At 46.5% G+C, this 19,230-nt stretch overlaps 1 protein-coding gene across 4 annotated transcripts in view; it reads right to left on the bottom strand.

Moving 5' to 3' along the window:
* Nucleotides 1-2,524: 2,524 nt before the first annotated feature.
* The window catches only part of LOC106563326 (ephrin-A5), a 58,776-nt gene continuing 42,070 nt past the window's right edge, over nucleotides 2,525-19,230 (bottom strand). For 2 of the 4 annotated variants that reach the window (XM_014128838.2, XM_014128840.2), the window contains 4 exons: nucleotides 14,754-15,046; nucleotides 8,087-8,158; nucleotides 7,877-7,957; nucleotides 2,525-7,577 (listed from right to left, as the gene is read on the bottom strand). In XM_014128838.2, the coding sequence (XP_013984313.1) occupies nucleotides 7,453-7,577; nucleotides 7,877-7,957; nucleotides 8,087-8,158; nucleotides 14,754-15,046 (571 nt within the window). In that variant the 3' untranslated portion in view covers nucleotides 2,525-7,452. The remainder of the gene's footprint in view (nucleotides 7,578-7,876; nucleotides 7,958-8,086; nucleotides 8,159-14,753; nucleotides 15,047-19,230) is intronic. The other 2 variants (XR_006757651.1, XM_014128839.2) reach the window with 2 other exon arrangements.

Here is a 19,230-nt window from a genome sequence, read left to right on the forward strand (position 1 = left end):
GAGAGAGTGTGAGAGAGAGTGTGTGAGAGAGAGAGAGAGAGAGAGAGCGAGAGAGAGAGACAGACAGACAGACAGACAGACAGACAGACAGACAGACAGACAGACAGACAGACAGACAGACAGACAGACAGACAGACAGACAGAGAATGAGGACAGAGAGGACAGAGAATGGGGACAGAGAGGACAGAGGATGAGGACAGAGAGAGAGAGGGGACAGAGAATGAGGACAGATAGAGAACAGAGAGAGAGAGGGGACAGAGAATGAGGACAGAGAGAGAACAGAGAGAGAGAAAGAGAGGACAGAGAATGAGGACAGAGAGAGAACAGAGAGAGAGAAAGAGAGGACAGAGAATGAGGACAGAGAATGAGGACAGAGAGAGAGAAAGAGAGGACAGAGAATGAGGACAGAGAGAGAACAGAGAGAGAGAAAGAGAGGACAGAGAATGAGGACAGAGAGAGAACAGAGAGAGAGAAAGAGAGGACGAGGACAGAGAATGAGGACAGAGAGAGAGGGGGGACAGAGAATGAGGACAGAGAGAGAACAGAGAGAGAGAGGGGACAGAGAATGAGGACAGAGAGAGAACAGAGAGAGAGAAAGAGAGGACAGAGAATGAGAACAGAGAGAGAACAGAGAGAAAGAGAGGACAGAGAATGAGGACAGAGAGAGAAAGAGAGGACAGAGAATGAGGACAGAGAGAGAACAGAGAGAGAGAAAGAGAGGACAGAGAATGAGGACAGAGAATGAGGACAGAGAGAGAGAAAGAGAGGACAGAGAATGAGGACAGAGAATGAGGACAGAGAATGAGGACAGAGAATGAGGACAGAGAGAGAGAAAGAGAGGACAGAGAATGAGGACAGAGAATGAGGACAGAGAATGAGGACAGAGAGAGAGAAAGAGAAAGAGGGAGAGAGGAAAGAGAGGAAGGTCAGAGAAAGAGAGGGAGAAAGGAAAGAGAGGAAGGTCAGAGAAAGAGAGGGAGAGAGGAAAGAGAGGAAGGTCAGAGAAAGAGAGGGAGAGAGGAAAGAGGGAGAGAGGAAAGAGGAAGGTCAGAGAAAGAGAGGGAGAGGAAAGAGGGAGAGAGGAAGGTCAGAGAAAGAGAGGGAGAGAAGGAGAGAGAGGAAGGACAGAGAAAGAGAGAGAGGGAGAGGGAGAGAGAAGGACAGAGAGAGGGAGAGAGAAGAAGGACAGAGAATGAGGACAGAGAGAGAGAAAGAGATAAAGAGAGAGAGAGGAAAGAGAGGAAGGTCAGAGAAAGAGAGGGAGAGAGGAAAGAGGGAGAGAGGAAAGACAGAGAAAGAGAGGGAGAGAGAGGGAGAGAGGAAGGACAGAGAAAGAGAGGGAGAGAGAGGGAGAGAGTGGAAGGACAGAGAAAGAGAGGGAGAGAGGGAGAGAGAAGGACAGAGAGAGGGAGAGAGAAGAAGGACAGAGAATGAGGACAGAGAGAGAGAAAGAGATAAAGAGAGAGAGAGGAAAGAGAGGAAGGTCAGAGAAAGAGAGGGAGAGAGGAAAGAGGGAGAGAGGAAAGACAGAGAAAGAGAGGGAGAGAGAGGGAGAGAGAGGAAGGACAGAGAAAGAGAGGGAGAGAGAGGGAGAGAGTGGAAGGACAGAGAAAGAGAGGGAGAGAGGGAGAGAGAGGAAGGACAGAGAAAGAGAGGGAGAGAGAGGAAGGACAGAGAAAGAGGGATAGAGAGAGAGAGAAAACAAAGATAATGAGAGAGAAGCCTAGCAGCTTTTGGCAGAGATCCTAAGAAATCACTCAACACATTGCAGGTTCAAGTATGATTGTTTGAAGTTCTGTAGTTTTTCTATTTGTGAATTAACTTCAGATAATAGAATGACAGCTGTTCAGTAGTAAGGAGCATAATTAAACAACTTCGGATGCCTAACACGTACTGCTTATTGACAGTTATCTTCCATTTTTGTCAAAGAGCAATGAACAAAAACTTGTCTCTATTTCATTTTCCATCCATTATTTAACTAGGCAAGTCAGTTAAGAACAAATTCTTATTTACAATGACGGCCTACTGGGGAACAGTGGGTTAACTGCCTTGTTCAGGGGCAGAACAACAGATTTTTACCTTGTCAGCTCGGGGATTCGATCTAGCAACCTTTCTGTTTGTCACGACTTCCGCCGAGTCGGTCCCTCTTCTTGTTTGGGCGGCGTTCGATCCACTTTTCATTTTCCATTTGTTTTGTCTTTGTTTTACACACCTGGTTTCAATTCCCCAATTACATGTTCATTATTTAACCCTCTGTTTTCCGCATGGTTTTTGTGAGTGATTGTTTTATTGTAAGTTCGGTCCGAAGTTTGTGGGCTTGGTATTACTTTATGTATTTGGAAATTTTGAGTAAAGTTCATTGTGTTACTCATCTCTGCTGTCCTGCGCCTAACTCCTCTGCACCAGCTACACCCAGAACCTTACACTGTTACTGGCCCAACGGGCTAACCGCTAGGCTACCTGCCGCCCCATTAGACAAAGCAGTTGTGATTAAATTTACATAAAAAAGAAAAGACATTACAAATTTGAGAGACAATGACAAACAACTTTTATTAAATCTTTTTGTTGTTGTTGTAGTTAGTCATAGCTGCTCCAACACGTGTATTTACAAATAATGGCCTTCGTATGAAATACATTTGCAGAAAAACCTGGTGAAGCGAGTTAGACCAGGAAGAGAAGGAGGAGTTACAACAGTCTGGGGAGGTGAGGACAATAGGTCTGGGACAAGAGGACAGGCACAGAGGACAGGGACAGAGGCCAGGGACATGGACAGAGGCCAGGAGACAGGGACAGAGGACAGAGGCCAGGGACAGAGTCCAGAGGACAGGGACAGAGGACAGGGGACAGATACATACAGTAGGACAGGGTACATAGGAGGGCACAGTGACATTAGGTTCAGGCTAAATGGCTACAGTAACAGGTACCAAATTCAGGCGAAGACCTCCTCCAATCAGACTCACTGTTCACCCTGTAACAAAACTGCATCTAATACTCTACATCAACGTTTGAATAGAAAATTACAGTTAACTGATTTCGGACATTGTGATATGCACAGAAAACCAGCACTCAACAAGCTTTACAAAAAAATGGACACGCCATCTTCTGAATTCAGGTACAACAACATGGTGCTACTAACTACTGAAGCTTCATCTGAAACCATTGGAGAGACCACAGACAAACTAAGCAGGTACAAGAACTCAAAACATTAAGCACCTAAACCACATTCCAGATGAAAATACTACTCAGTAAAGGTCTGGTCGAAAGGGGAGAGCGATAGGAGCGTGGTCTGGCTCTTGGAATGAGCATGGATGGATATAGTGCACTTCCAATAGCAGAGACCTTAACTTCAACCTCCACACACACACACACACACACACACACACACACACACACACACAACACAACACAACACAACACACAACACACACACTGCACAGTTGATATTTGAGAAGCTTACACATAATGCTAACTGCACGGTGGACTCAGAATTGACAGATATAGACTGTAACATTGATCATGTTTCTCATACAAAAAGACATTTAGAAATGAAATCAACTGTTTTTTTATAGCAAACATTTACATTTTTCTCACTAACAACATTAACTATGTCTCCCTTAACTCTGGTTGCCCTTCAAAGAAGTGTGAGAATCACTGCTCTGTACGTTCTATTAGACTACCGCTGGATACACAGTACCCATAAGACAAGCTGATCCATATTTCCCAATGTTGACCGAAGTGAATGTCGGTGACAATGAATTTTAACTTTTCCTATCTACAGATTTGGTCAAACTGAATCCCACAATGACAGCCTACAGAGGCAGAGGCTAAATGTATTTCTCACTGATAGTCCATTCGACCCTTTACAAAGGAGGTGAGTGAGTGTCAGTACACTAAATAGACTGTGTATAAGTTAGTGAAGGGACTGAGGGAAATATTTACCGAGTGTTCCTGGGTTTGAGAAGCCGATTTCTATTGATCTCAGCTGGGGCCTCTCTCACCTCATCACTCACTCCGGTCCTCTGGGCTGAACAGGACACCTCTCTCGCCCCTGCTAGTGAACCTATCCAGAGACTGAACAGGACACCTCTCTCGTCCCTGCTAGTGAACCTATCCAGAGACTGAACAGGACACCTCTCTCACCCCTGCTAGTGAACCTATCCAGAGACTGAACAGGACACCTCTCTCGCCCCTGCTAGTGAACCTATCCAGAGACTGAACAGGACACCTCTCTCACCCCTGCTAGTGAACCTATCCAGAGACTGAACAGGACACCTCTCTCGCCCCTGCTAGTGAACCTATCCAGAGACTGACCAGGACACCTCTCTCGCCCCTGCTAGTGAACCTATCCAGAGACTGAACAGAACACCTCTCTCGCCCCTGCGAGTGAACCTATCCAGAGACTGAACAGGACACTTCTCTCGCCCCTGCTAGTGAACCTATCCAGAGACTGAACAGGACACCTCTCTCGCCCCTGATAGTGAACCTATCCAGAGACTGAACAGGACACCTCTCTCACCCCTGCTAGTGAACCTATCCAGAGACTGACCAGGACACCTCTCTCACCCCTGCTAGTGAACCTATCCAGAGACTGACCAGGACACCTCTCTCGCCCCTGCTAGTGAACCTATCCAGAGACTGAACAGGACACCTCTCTCACCCCTGCTAGTGAACCTATCCAGAGACTGAACAGGACACCTCTCTCGCCCCTACTAGTGAACCTATCCAGAGACTGAACAGGACACCTCTCTCACCCCTGCTAGTGAACCTATCCAGAGACTGAACAGGACACCTCTCTCACCCCTGCTAGTGAACCTATCCAGAGACTGAACAGGACACCTCTCTCGCCCCTGCTAGTGAACCTATCCAGAGACTGAACAGGACACCTCTCTCGCCCCTACTAGTGAACCTATCCAGAGACTGAACAGGACACCTCTCTCGCCCCTGATAGTGAACCTATCCAGAGACTGAACAGGACACCTCTCTCGCCCCTGCTAGTGAACCTATCCAGAGACTGAACAGGACACCTCTCTCGCCCCTACTAGTGAACCTATCCAGAGACTGAACAGGACACCTCTCTCGCCCCTGCTAGTGAACCTATCCAGAGACTGAACAGGACACCTCTCTCGCCCCTGATAGTGAACCTATCCAGAGACTGAACAGGACACCTCTCTCGCCCCTGCTAGTGAACCTATCCAGAGACTGAACAGGACACCTCTCTCACCCCTGCTAGTGAACCTATCCAGAGACTGAACAGGACACCTCTCTCGCCCCTGCTAGTGAACCTATCCAGAGACTGAACAGGACACCTCTCTCGCCCCTGCTAGTGAACCTATCCAGAGACTGAACAGGACACCTCTCTCGCCCCTACTAGTGAACCTATCCAGAGACTGAACAGGACACCTCTCTCGCCCCTACTAGTGAACCTATCCAGAGACTGAACAGGACACCTCTCTCGCCCCTGATAGTGAACCTATCCAGAGACTGAACAGGACACCTCTCTCGCCCCTGATAGTGAACCTATCCAGAGACTGAACAGGACACCTCTCTCGCCCCTACTAGTGAACCTATCCAGAGACTGAACAGGACACCTCTCTCGCCCCTGATAGTGAACCTATCCAGAGACTGAACAGGACACCTCTCTCGCCCCTGATAGTGAACCTATCCAGAGACTGAACAGGACTTCTCTCTCCCTCTCTCTCCTGGTGGTCATTTTTCTTTCCATTCCAGAAATAACCAACGCATGGCCCCCCAGCATGTGGTCTGCAAGGACGCTGCTCCACACGACATCAAAGACACGGCTAAATCATACCAGAGCTGCAGCTGCTATAGAGGAACCTTATGTCCACAACGTTACCACAACCTTCCTGCAAAGTTAGGACTGTGGGGACGTGTGGGTGGATCATCACTGCATGGTCGCTAACCCATCAACATCAATATCAATGAAAGTGTGTGCTGTTTGCCTGGAAGAACCCAAGAATACTACTAAAAACATAATTGAAACTAATCGTGTTAGCTACAGAATGGTGTCATCCCTGTACCTTGTGTTTATAAACGTAAATGTAGTTTGGTAAAGGTTATGACAATGTTTCCAAAAGAAGTAGTGGATTGTAATATGGGCTGACTTTTTAGCACACATATAGTTTGTGTTTATTGTTACAGAGAAGATCACAGTTATAACTCACATTCCTACACCCTGATACAACATGCAACTCTCTGTCCTCTTCCCTGAACTCAGCTTGATAAACACAATCCAAGCCCACAGTCCAAGCCCAGATATTTAATGTGTATGAGTAATGAAATATGAGCATACCTGTCCTAAACAAAAAGAGAGACTGATGCTTTTTAGTGGTGGGATGTTTTGGGCTTCTCTCTGCTATAGTTACAGTGACTGAACCAGGACGGTCATCAGAAAAGGGACAGAGCACAAGGACTCAAGAATAAATAGGAAAATACATTTGCCTGACAAAATACCATATCAGCTCCCACGCTCCTCGCAAATATACAACCGTGTTGGCCGCTAAACTTGAATTATGTGATTTATTTCAAAAATACATTAATCGATCACTAATTCCCCTAAAAGGACAGAAAGTACTAAACATGAGGGCGTATTTTTTCCGGTTAATCTCAAACATCCTCCCCCAGTCTCTGAGTCATTGAATCCAACCCCCATCACCTGAGAGGAACATCTAATGGACTCTTCAAAGGAAAGAAAATAACAGAGCCCCCCTCCGCTTGGCAACAGGATTTCTCCAAGCTACAACCATGGCTTTGGATCCTTGTTTCACCGTTGATTGGCCAGTATGCCTTGTCCTCATTTTATTGGCCTGTATACCTTGGCCTCATTTGATTGGCCAGTACGCCTTGGCCTCATTGCCATTGGCTGATCTGATCAGTCACAAGCCTTCTTCAAACGATCAATTGTCATTTGCTGTAAGACTTCATCATATTCTCAATCAAAGTAATTTGGGGGTTTGGAAAATGTTTTTGCTCGGTAGTTGAATCTTGCAAAATGTTTGTTGTGGCTACAGAGGAGGGAGGGAGAGAGAGAGAGAGAGAGAGAGAGAGAGAGAGAGAGAGAGAGAGAGAGAGAGAGAGAGAGAGAGAGAGAGAGAGAGAGAGAGAGAGAGAGAGAGAGAGAGAGAGAGAGAGAGAGAGAATGTGTGTATGTTAGTGTGTGAGAGGGTGTGGGGAGGGCAAATTCAACGGCATACCATGGCCTTCAAATATCAAAATTCACAGGAAATTAAAAGACAAAATAAGAGTCAAAAAGGCTTTTGGCATCTTAACTCCCCAAAGCAACGTTTATAAAAAAGGACTTCCACTTATAAGTCTCTCCTCTCCCTTGCACTGAGAGAGACTGTCTGTTAAAAAGTGCTCCTTGGGGGTTGTGGGGGGCCTGTGGTCCAGTCAGGGCGGTCCACTCCGCTCTGTCTAAAACCCTCAGGCTGGGCGCTATGAAGACAAGATGGCCGCCAGGAGAAGCAGGGAGGAGGTCAGCAGCAGGCCGGCGGTCTGAACCCGGCCCACGGAGTTGACGTCCCCTCGGGATGGCTCAGCTGACTCGTGGCTGGTGTCATCTAGATGAAGGGAGGAAAAGATGGAGGAGAGAGGAAAGAGAAGGAGATAAGAATCATTGGAGAAGAGACATCATTCACATACAAGACTGAAACATGAATGTGTGAAATTAAGTAGTGGCTTTGTCATTCCATAAATTGTCTATGTGATTGACTTGTCCATTCCATTGGAAGAATGGGAAAATAAGAGCCTCTTCGGGATTCTGTATCAGGAAATACAATTTGTCATTCCTAGGTACACACACACGCAGGCAGGCAGGCACACACCCAAAGACACACACTCACACCCCCCACAAACAAACCTCTTGGTTCTAGGGAATTGTCCACTCTATCATTGACGTCAAAGACCCGATCGTGAACACTGACAGTTTTCACACAATTGTCTGCAACAAAAGGAGTTGGGACGTGAACATTCATAGCGAGCCCAAGATTGATATCAGACTTTCACATAATGCAATAAAAGTTGTCCACAGATTGAAAGAATAGAGAATGGCATGTTCTTTCAGAAATACATTTACTTGCTGGTCTGACGAACACCTTCAGTCGTAGGCAACTTCTCCTTCCATTGTCAGCAATGGTGGAAGCTGTGAAAACATTTCAGATATGTTAAGAACAATGCTTACGTACTTCAACGCTAACAGCAAAGAACTGAGAGCTACTCTGTACAGACATACACTACTGGTCAAAAGTTTTAGAACACCTACTCATTCAAGGATTTTTCTTTATTTTGACTATTTTCTACATTGTAGAATAATAGTGAAGACATCAAAACGATGAAATAACACATATGGAATCATGTAGTAACAAAAAAAGTGGTAAACAAATCAAAATATATTTTATATTTGAGATTCTTCAAATAGCCACCCTTTGCCTTGATGACAGCTTTGCACACTCTTGGCATTCTCTCAACCAGCTTCATGAGGTAGTCACCTGGAGTGCATTTGAATTAACAGGTGGGCCTTGTTAAAAGTTAAAATGGAATTTATTTCCTTCTTGTTGCATTTGAGCCAATCAGTTGTGTTGTGACAAGGTAGGGGGGTATACAGAAGACAGCCCTATTTGGTAAAAGACCAAGTCCATATTATGGCAAGAACAGCTCAAATAAGCAAAGAGAAACGACAGTCCATCATTACTTTAAGACATGAAGGTCAGTCAATATGGAACATTTCAAGAACTTTGAAAGTTTCTTCAAGTGCAGAAACAAAAAACATCAAGCGCTATGATGAAACTGGCTCTCATGAGGACCAAAGGATAAGTTCATTAGAATTACCAGCCTCGGAAATTGCAGGCCAAATAAATGCTTCACAGTGTTCAAGTAACAGACACATCTCAACATCAACTTTTCAGAGGAGACTGTGTGAATCAGGCGTTCATGGTCAAATTGCTGCAAAGAAACCACTACTAAAGGACACCAATAAGAAGAAGAAACCTGTTTGGGCCAAGAAACATGAACGATGGACATCTTTGTGAGATGCAGTGTGGGTGAACGGATGATCTCCGCATGTGTGGTTCCCACCATAAGGCATGGGGAGGTGTTATGGTGTGGGGGTGCTTTGCTGTTGACACTGTCTATAATGTATTTAGAATTCAAGGCACACTTAAACAGCATGGCTACCACAGCATTCTGCAGCGATACTCCATCCCATCTAGTTTGCGCTTAGTGGGAGTATCATTTGTTTTTCAACAGGACAATGACCCAACACACCTCCAGGCTGTGTAAGGGCTATTTTACCAAGGAGAGCGATGGAGTGCTGCATCAGATGACCTGGCCTCCACAATCCCCCGACCGCAACCCAATTGAGATGGTTTGGGATGAGTTTGACAGCAGAGTGAAGGAAAAACAGCCAACAAGTGCTCAGCAGATGTGGGAACTCCTTCAAGACTGTTGGAAAAGCATTATAGGTGAAACTGGTTGAGAGAATGCCAAGAGCGTGCAAAGCTGTCATTAATGCAAAGGGTGGCTATTTGAAGAATCTGAAATATAAAATATATTTTGATTTGTTTAACACTTATTTGGTTACTACATGATTCCTTTGTGTTATTTCATAGTTTTTATGTCTTCACTATTATTCTAGGTTCTCAAAGGATGCAACTTGTGATGAATGTAGCATACGATTTGGTCCTGCCGTACATACCTACACGTACGCTACAGTCACAAGACGCAGGCCTCCTAATTGTCCCTAGAATGTCTAAGCAAACAGATGGCGGCAGGGCTTTCTCCTATAGAGCTCCATTTTTATGGAAAGGTCTGCCTACCCATGTGAGAGACGCAGACTCGGTCTCAACCTTTAAGTCTTTACTGAAGACTCATCTCTTCAGTAGGTCCTATGATTGAGTGTAGTCTGGCCCAGGAGTGTGAAGGTGAACGGAAAGGCTCTGGATCAACGAACCGCCCTTGCTGTCTCTGCCTGGCCGGTTCCCCTCTCTCCACTGGGATTCTCTGCCTCTAACCCTATTACAGGGGCTAAGTCACTGGCTTACTGGTGCTCTTCCATGCTGTCCCTAGGAGGGGTGCGTCACTTGAGTGGGTTGAGTCACTGACGTGGTCTTCCTGTCTGGGTTGGCGCCCCCCCTTGGGTTGTGCCGTGGCCCCCCCTTGGGCTGTATTGGGCCTTGTCTCAGGATGGTAAGTTGGTGGTTGAAGATATCCCTCTAGTGGTGTGGGGGCTGTGCTTTGGCAAAGTGTGTGGGGGTACATCCTGCCTGTTTGGCCCTGCCCGGGGGTATCATCGGATGGGGCCACAGTATCTCCTGACCCCTCCTGTCTCAGCCTCCAGTATTTATGCTGCAGTAGTTTATGTGTCGGGGGGCTAAGGTCAGTCTGTTATATCTGGAGTATTTCTCCTGTCTTATCCGGTGTCCTGTGTGAATTTAAGTATGCTCTCTCTAATTCTCTCTTTCTCTCTTTCTTTCTTTCTCTCTCTCGGAGGACCTGAGCCCTAGGACCATGCCTCAGGACTACCTGGCATGATGACTCCTTGCTGTCCCCAGTCCACCTGGCCGTGCTGCTGCTCCAGTTTCAACTGTTCTGCCTGCGGCTATGGAACCCTGACCTGTTCACCGGATGTGCTACCTGTCCCAGACCTGCTGTTTTCAACTCTCTAGAGACAGCAGGAGCGGTAGAGATACACTCAATGATCGGCTATGAAAAGCCAACTGTCATTTACTCTTGAGGTGCTGACTTGTTGCACCCTCGACAACTACTCTGATTATTATTATTTGACCATGCTAGTCATTTATGAACATTTGAACATCTTGACCATGTTCTGTTATAATCTCCACCCGGCACAGCCAGAAGAGGTCTGGCCAGCCCTCATAGCCTGGTTCCTCTCTAGGTTTCTTCCTGGGTTTTGGCCTTTCTAGGGAGTTTTTCCTAGCCACCGTGCTTCTACACCTGCCTTGCTTGCTGCTTGGGGTTTTAGGCTGGGTTTCTGTACAGCACTTTGAGATATCAGCTGATGTAAGAAGGGCTATATAAATACATTTGATTTGATTTGATACTGTAGGCCACATGTACGAATTAGCAATGTCGATCAACACCTGAAACACATTTCAATTGGCTACTGAGTGAGGGCAACATCTGCGACATAGACTTCCATTAGCTTTAAACAACACAAACACCTGCCCCCTTCAATTTTGATTTTCTTTCGAGAAACATCCGCATCTGCTAATCAAATGTCCATTGGCTGAAAGAACTGTCTGCACCTGCTACTCAAACTTCTATTGGCTCCAAATGTTGTCCACATCTGCAACACAGAATTCGATTGGCTCAGAGTAACATCACCATCTGCTATGAATGATTTGATTGGCTGCAGAGGCCGTCGACACCTGCCACTGGGTTCTATTAGCAGTAAAGTAGCACAACCCTGCAACACAGATGTCTACTCTGGATAACTGGAATATGACTGTTGCTTCACTAAATCCCTATGGTGGCAGGTCACTTCAACTCAGGTCGCCTCACCTTCTGATCTGTCAACAACTAGGCAATATCACCTAGGACGCAGTCACCAAAGTGACAAACTAGACTGCGGGTGTTTCACATTGTGTGATGTCTTGAGAAGCAGTAGTTCTGAAGTCCCAATCACACTTCTATTCTGAAAGTAGGTTGTGACTGAGATCTTGTTCTTGTTGCTAGTTTGACAGACCCTGACCGTGACTGTATTCATCCCCTCTATAGAATGCCTCTCTTATTCTCCCACCCCACCCAGCAACCCCCAACTCTGTGGGCCCCTATGTTCTGACCCCGTCATTTCCTGGCCTGCCTGGGGTCTCAAGCTGCTCTTAATCTAGACATAAACCCCCACCCCTCAGGGCACCATCATGCTGTGTGTGTGTGTGTGTGTGTGTGTGTGTGTGTGTGTGTGTGTGTGTGTGTGTGTGTGTGTGTGTGTGTGTGTGTGTGTGTGTGTGTGTGTGTGTGTGTGTGTGTGTGTGTGTGTGTGTGTGTGTGTGTGTGTGTGAGATAGAGAGAGAGCGATACAGTTTGACTATAGAGTGTCCTATAGCCTATCATCTATCTTGATATACTCTTCTTCCCCGTGAATGATACTGGCAGTCAATTCCCGATAAAAACGAGCCATGTCAGTATTTCCATGACTGAAGACTGAGGTTCCGATTTTAAAGCACTTAGCGTGGCTATGAAATATGATAAAAATTGTCTTTACAACTTGATGTGGAGAGTTATATTGGCAGTGTGGCGTCAATCATGGCTCTTCTGTCTGTGTCAGCGAGTATCGTGTAACTTACCTCACACCCCTACAGTGGCAGGCACTCAGGCCAGACTGTACTAGCTCCCCTTCTATTCCCAGTCAGTCAGTCAGACAGAGACAGAGCCTGGACTCCACAATACACCACACAGCAGTGAGCTGCTTTTCTACGACCCTGTCTCACGCGCTGCGACACTAGATCCCAGGTTAGTCATGCCATGTCGCCCAGTGGAGGAGATTAGCATCCTCTCGTGAACACACACCATCCCATAAACGTCTCACACGTCCACGCACACTATACACATGCAGACACTCCCGAACACACACACACACCACCAGACACACACACGCAGACACACACACACACACGCAGACACACACACACATGACCAGACACAAGCTAGGGGCTCAGATGCCGTGTAACTTAAGTCTGGGGTATAGACCCGAGAATTGGAGATCTGATATAAATACGATGGGATCAGATGATTCCCTTGTGATCAGTTTGTATCCGTCGGAGCAAAGCAAAACCCTAGACAGTGGAACAAACACACTGTTGAACAGGGTTTATCTCATTATCTATGTAGATCTTCAGACTGTGTACGGAGCAGAACCTGGGCTTTTGAAGCTTTACAGCATACAGTCAGCCCCAGTCACACAGAGAGAGACAGACTCTCTACTGTCTCCCCAGATAATTGGATTTCTATCCCCTGAGATTTGGATCACACTTCCCCATTGGCTATTTTAGAAAAACATGCAGCTGTAGCCTGGGAGAAGCCCGGGTTCACATTCAGCCATCAGGACATGCTGAACTTTGACCCCCCCCGGGACGCCCCTTCTGATCCCCCTGATGGCTTCCTGCAGACGTCTGTCTGCCAGACGGACGGACAGACCCAGGGCCAACCGCAGGTGTCAGCCATTTGATTTTACCCACCCCATGTCCCACCGCACCCATTCCTTTCCTCTCGTCGCCTGGGGGGGTTAACTATCCACGGGGGGACAAAGGGTTGTCTGTCTGTCCTCTGCGCTGAGTCGTTGTCACCGGCACATGTCAAACTCCAAACACTTGACTTACTTGCTGTAAGTTCCCAGCTCTATTGTCCAGTAGTGTTACAACATGTGCTAGTATCATCTGACGATGGAACTCTTTAGTCATACTTGACAGATCAGACACATGCAATGTGATCCCGAAACTGATATCACATGGTTTATTGTGAGATATCCAGCTTTTCTGGAACTACATAGAGGGACAAGATGTTGGAGCAGATTAGTGTACACCTCGGTATGTTCCCCGGGGTGTGATTACGTACACGCCTTTTTGTTATTTCATCCTCCTTGCAGGTGACGTGTTCTTGTTGAAAAACAGCCTCCTTTCTGAGTGAATCTCTAACTGTTGAATAATAATTCGGAGTCAAGGAAGGAAATGCCTTTAGGCCATGTGGCCAGTCTCTCTTTCTCTTTCTCTCTCCCCCAGTTTCACTGTAAAAGCCAGTATGGCAATATATACTTGATGGCTATTTTGACTCCATCTTGGCTCTCCTATTAGCACATTAAACAGAGCCTGAGAGACATCCTAACGTAAAGTCCATTACCTGCCCCACACCATCCTTTATTCAATCTATCCCATCCAGTAGAATAACATCCTAGGAGATTGGGCAGGTCAGCATATCATGTGCCTTTAAGGACTGCCGATTCGTCAGGCAGCTTTCTCCTAAATCACATGACGGGGGTCTGAGGCGTGCAGCTGAGGCCGAGGCTACTGAGGAGTAGGCCTAAGTGAAGCATTCTCTGTAAGGGGAATCAGAAATACTGTAGCCTAGCAGGCCGCCCGGTGCTATCTCTTATTTAGTCTCAGATCTCTGCCCTGTAGGGCTCCGACTCGACTTGTAAAAACATGGCTTCAGATGCTTGTGTTCCAGAGGCCTTCTCACGGCCAGTAGGAAGTTGAGCCTGGCGAGATTGTAACAAAGTCTCTTCATATGGAGACCATGAGAATGGAGTTGTTTTCCCTCAGGCAAATGTTGGGTTTTGAACCTCTTTGCCAGGACTTGCAAAACAAAGTTCTACTTTGCTATTGTTTTTTCCCCCGCAGTCAGTTCCATGCTTGGACTCAAATGTTTGGCCTCACATCACACCCTTGAATCGTCTAAGTATGTTGTGTTTTTCCATAGTAGCCTGAGCCCACAACATAATAACTCTTCACTGATATCATAAATGTCCATGCCATGCAGGAAAACTGTGGTAGCTCTCTCTCTCTGCCTTTAAGCAAAGCATTCCTGTACTGTGGTACCAACAGTGGTTTTGTATGATATGTAAATGAGTGGTATTCAGGCATACATGGCCCTGATAACTCAATTTGTTGGGGCATGGTGCTTGCACCAGCAGAGTTGTGGGTTTGATTCCCGCACTTTATACTGAATGCTTTTGTTAACTTTAAGCTTATTTGACTATAAGCATGAAGATTACCATTACTCACAGATGTAGTAGTACTCTCTGCCAGGGCGGAACTCGAAGCCCAGAGAGAAGGGGGTGAAGAGCTGGAACTTCTCGGAGAACTTCAGGGGTCCGTTTGGGGAGTGGGGCCTGTTACACTCCCAGCGTTTGAAGCCCTTGGCCGTGTGGTCACAGGAGCTGTAGCCGTCGTAGTTGACCATGTAGAGGACGTAGTGCTCTGTCCGCTCCTCTGGGACAGAGTCCAGGTAGTGGGGACAGAAGACGTCCAGGTAGTCGTTTATACACACGTCGATGTGGTAGTCACCCCGGTAGAACCTGGGAAGGAAAGCAGAAGGGTTATGGAGTAGGATTCTTCAAGACTACATGGTCTAACAGTATTGATACTATCACGCATTTCCATGACTCTACCGGTCTTGATGTCATCACTGATCTAACACTGTTGGATAGGTAAAGTATACGCAAGAGCTTCATTATGGAGCTCTCACCTACAGTGTCATGTCAGGTCGGTGATGACTTCGAAAAGGGGAATAACATAAGATGCACTAAAAGTTTGTGAACTAGAGCCCTAAACTAGAGAAAATGCAACCAGATGTGTTGTGAAAGACAGAGACACTTCAGACTGCCAGGTATGCCAGGTATTCATTCCTGGGGAGTGATGGGAAACACACATTCCCATAGGCGCCATATACGGTTGCATTTCTGATGCTTTTAGTGGAGACAGATTGGGTTAGGATGGCCAGCACGTCTCAAGAGTCGCTAATGGCCCGAGCTCAGTATCACTGACATACTGCGGATGTCTTCAATACTCCACCTCTGTTCATTGACACACTGGGGCCGGGGGGAACAGGCTGGAGACCGCGTCTGTGCATGCTGAGCACTGATGATCCCATACGGGTGAACTCACTCTGGCTCTGTGGGAGGTTTCTCAAGTAAGGACTGAGACTCACAGGCCAAGGAGCAGATGTTACACCTACCTAACAACCTTTCCAGGGGGGAAAGGACCACTCAGAACTGATTCAGGGTCAGGTGAGAGAGGAGCCTGCGTTGGACGGCAGTGCAGCTGTTCTCACTGACACGTACATTTCCAGGCTTTAAGAGGCGTATAAAGGGAGGTGTGTGTTGGCTGGGACCTGCTGGGGGTATCAGGTTGTCATTATACGGATTGCAAATGTGCTGCAGGATTAGTGACTGTACTACTGGGTTTGGTGGGCCACAGAGGTGTGTGTGTGTGTGTGTGTGTGTGTGTGTGTGTGTGTGTGTGTGTGTGTGTGTGTGTGTGTGTGTGTGTGTGTGTGTGTGTGTGTGTGTGTGTGTGTGTGTGTGTGTGTGTGTGTGCATTCCATGTGTGTCTTATATTATGTGTGAGAGTGTGTCAATGTGTGTGATTCTCATCATTTTTCTTTCAAGTTATAGTCTGGTCAAACACAAAACCAAAGCCTTGTTTTCTCTCTAGTTATAGCCTGGTCAAACATGAAACCAAAGCCTTGTTTTCTCTCTCAAAGGCCCACTTTTCTCATGCTCCAGCTGAGTGCTGTGGCTCCAGGCAGACACAGCAGGGCTTCCATCAGCCTCAGTTTCAGAGGCTTTCACTGATACCATAACTGACAGAGGGCAACCAAACCACAGAAAGCCACCAGTAAGTATCACTTCCTCAGCCAGGGGCACTGTGGGATAGCCAGCTTGGTCTGTCCATCTCTTTAAGCTTTTAATGCTACCTTTCAAGTCAACCTGTGTGTACATGTAGATGCTCTCACCTAACTGTCACTCAAATCTGGCCTGGGACCTGCCATAAAGATTAACACGGATTAGAGAAGAGAGTTTGGCTAGATTTTCGTCTGACCGAGAGGTGAGGAGTGGTCACTTTTCTGAACATGACGAGCGGAGGATTTACGTCAAATGAGCTAGCAGGGACAGCAGAGAGGATTACTCTGGCCCTCCTAGAGAGTATGCTCACCACAGATACACCGAGAGAGACTTCCTTGTGAGTGATAGTACCCAATATCGATCCACACTGAGCCATAATCTTGAACCATAATGCCGAGACATATGTCTCAGTCTGAAACTCATTAGCACCTCGAGAGTGAGTTTTCAATCTTTTTGTGAATGTCTTCAGGCTAGAGTAATGCTTCCCAACTCACAGACAGAGCTCAACTGGGACATCAGCGTTTTCTCAGAGTTCTTTTGGGAGTTTGCACAAAAACAATGACGAACGAGGATACGCTCAAAGTCTCTTACAACGAACATGAATGTAGCAGACAAGGAAGTAAATAACTCAGGCTTTAAAACTGACGACAACATGATCAAGGAATCGACACCTTCATTTGTTAATTCAGTTGTTCATGTGATGCGATGACCCAACAGAGTTTAAAAAATAAAGACAACCAAATCCTAGCACTATGGTGTTTGGGATTAATTACGCTTGATTGGCTGAATTACTCACAGCCACTTAGACAGGCTCATGTCTGATTCAGGGCAAGCACTCTTAACAAAGCACTCTCATAACGATAATCCTTCTTTTTACTCCTCTAATCCTATCTTTGCTCCTCTTTCTCCCGCTCTCTTTCGCTCAGGTGACCAAGCATGGGTAATGAATGGTTTGCACCCTGGTTCAGAGGAGGAGAGGAGGAGGGAGAGAGAGAGAAAGACTTCCTGGTGTTTTCGATAACACATGATTACAGTGGGGTCAGAGCAAGGTCAGATTCCAATGGTTTTATAACAATGGGAGAAAAGAAGAGACACGTTCCCTGCCCAGACCACATGAAACTGCTGACCTGTCCAGAATCACTGTCTAAATATGAAGTAAATGGTCACAGGAGCAAACATTTCAAGGTTCAACTGCACTGTCTTTCCCATAATTACATTGTTTTCCATTGAAAGCCTATGAGTCAACAATCATAGCTTAAAGCAATGTGTATTGTAGACCACAGTCTCTGTGCTTGGGTTTTAAAATATTTCCTTGATATCTATTCTCCTGATATTTGTTGTGTGTTCTACAAACTCGCAACAAGCACACACCCCACACGGTATGTAGTTCATATCCTTGACCTCTAGGGGGAGCTCTTTAGGTAGTTCATTTCACTACTGTGGCCCCACAGGGTGGAGGCTAATACATCTGGTCATTTGACCCTGGGCTCTGATGTCACCATATGGAGTCTATCTTTCCCTCTGCCTGGTGTTCCCCCTCTCCCTCAGGGCAGGAGGACCTGACCCCCATCCACCCGGCCCATCATTCATAGCACTGGGAACCTGTGCCACCAACACCACCAGCACCATCAGCCATGGTTCAGACATCATTACCTCCACTGATCAGTGATCACACACATCTGTGCAGACAAACACACACACACACACACGCACGCACGCACGCACACACACACACACACACACACACACACACACACACACACACACACACACACACACACAGAGAGAGCTGTCTGCCAGGGTTCAGAGTCAGACTGGGTGTTGACAGCAAAAATGGATGAGAAAAGAGAAACTATAAAAAAAAATACACTTCTCTCTTTTCTTTGTGGTAAATTTCCCTGGGAACAAAAGGTTTTGTCTGAGCTTGTCAGACAAGGGGCGAGAGTAACTGAGTTTTAGATTGTAAACCCATTGCTGTTCTTGGGAGGTAGGTCCTACATGGCAGGAATATTACAATGAGAGCAACAGAGAGAGAATATAGACAGAATATAGAGTAGGAGAGTGAGAACCAGAGCACTAAGGAGAGAAACAAAGACAGAAAGAGAAGTTTACAGTAATTCTAAGCTGTTTACCCTGAATGACATAAGAAGTTAAGTCACAGTACAGGACAGGTTAATGAATGATGATGCTATTCTGGTGGTCAAAGGGTCAAATAGGCAGCATGGAGTGAGTGTCACTCAACACACACACACACACACACACACACACACACACACACACACACACACACACACACACACACACACACACAAAGACACAGCAGGGATCCATCACTCACTCAGTGCTTAACCCCAGGGGCTGGCAGCTCATACCATAAACCCCTGGTCTCAAGGTAGACCCTCACACAGGTTGCCATCACACTGACTTATGACAGAGCTGTGCTCTACCTCTTTTACACGCACAGGGTGCTCAAATTCAAGGATACACACACAGATCTCAGGGTGTTCTCCGTCTAAGCTCAGAAGCCACATAACTGGAGAAGCCCCAAGCCTTGTTAAAATAACCCTACTAAATATGGCACACTCAGCACCTTGGACAGAACAGGTGTAACATATAGCCCTAGATCATAGAAACAGACGCCTAGACCTACAGAGAACAGAAACATCAATGATGGAGCATGAGCTTGGATCCCAAATAGATTGCCTGTCTAGATGGCTAGATGCTCCCTATCACTATCAGACATTCCACTCAGGAGGATATCAATCTGACACATAAGAGCCTGGCCAGGGGTGAGAGGTCACTGACAGACCATTATTCATCTAGGGCCTCAGTATTTGGCCAATGTCTGAGCCAGG

This window comes from Salmo salar, chromosome ssa11 (assembly GCF_905237065.1).
Source record: "Salmo salar chromosome ssa11, Ssal_v3.1, whole genome shotgun sequence".
NCBI lineage: Eukaryota > Metazoa > Chordata > Actinopteri > Salmoniformes > Salmonidae > Salmo > Salmo salar.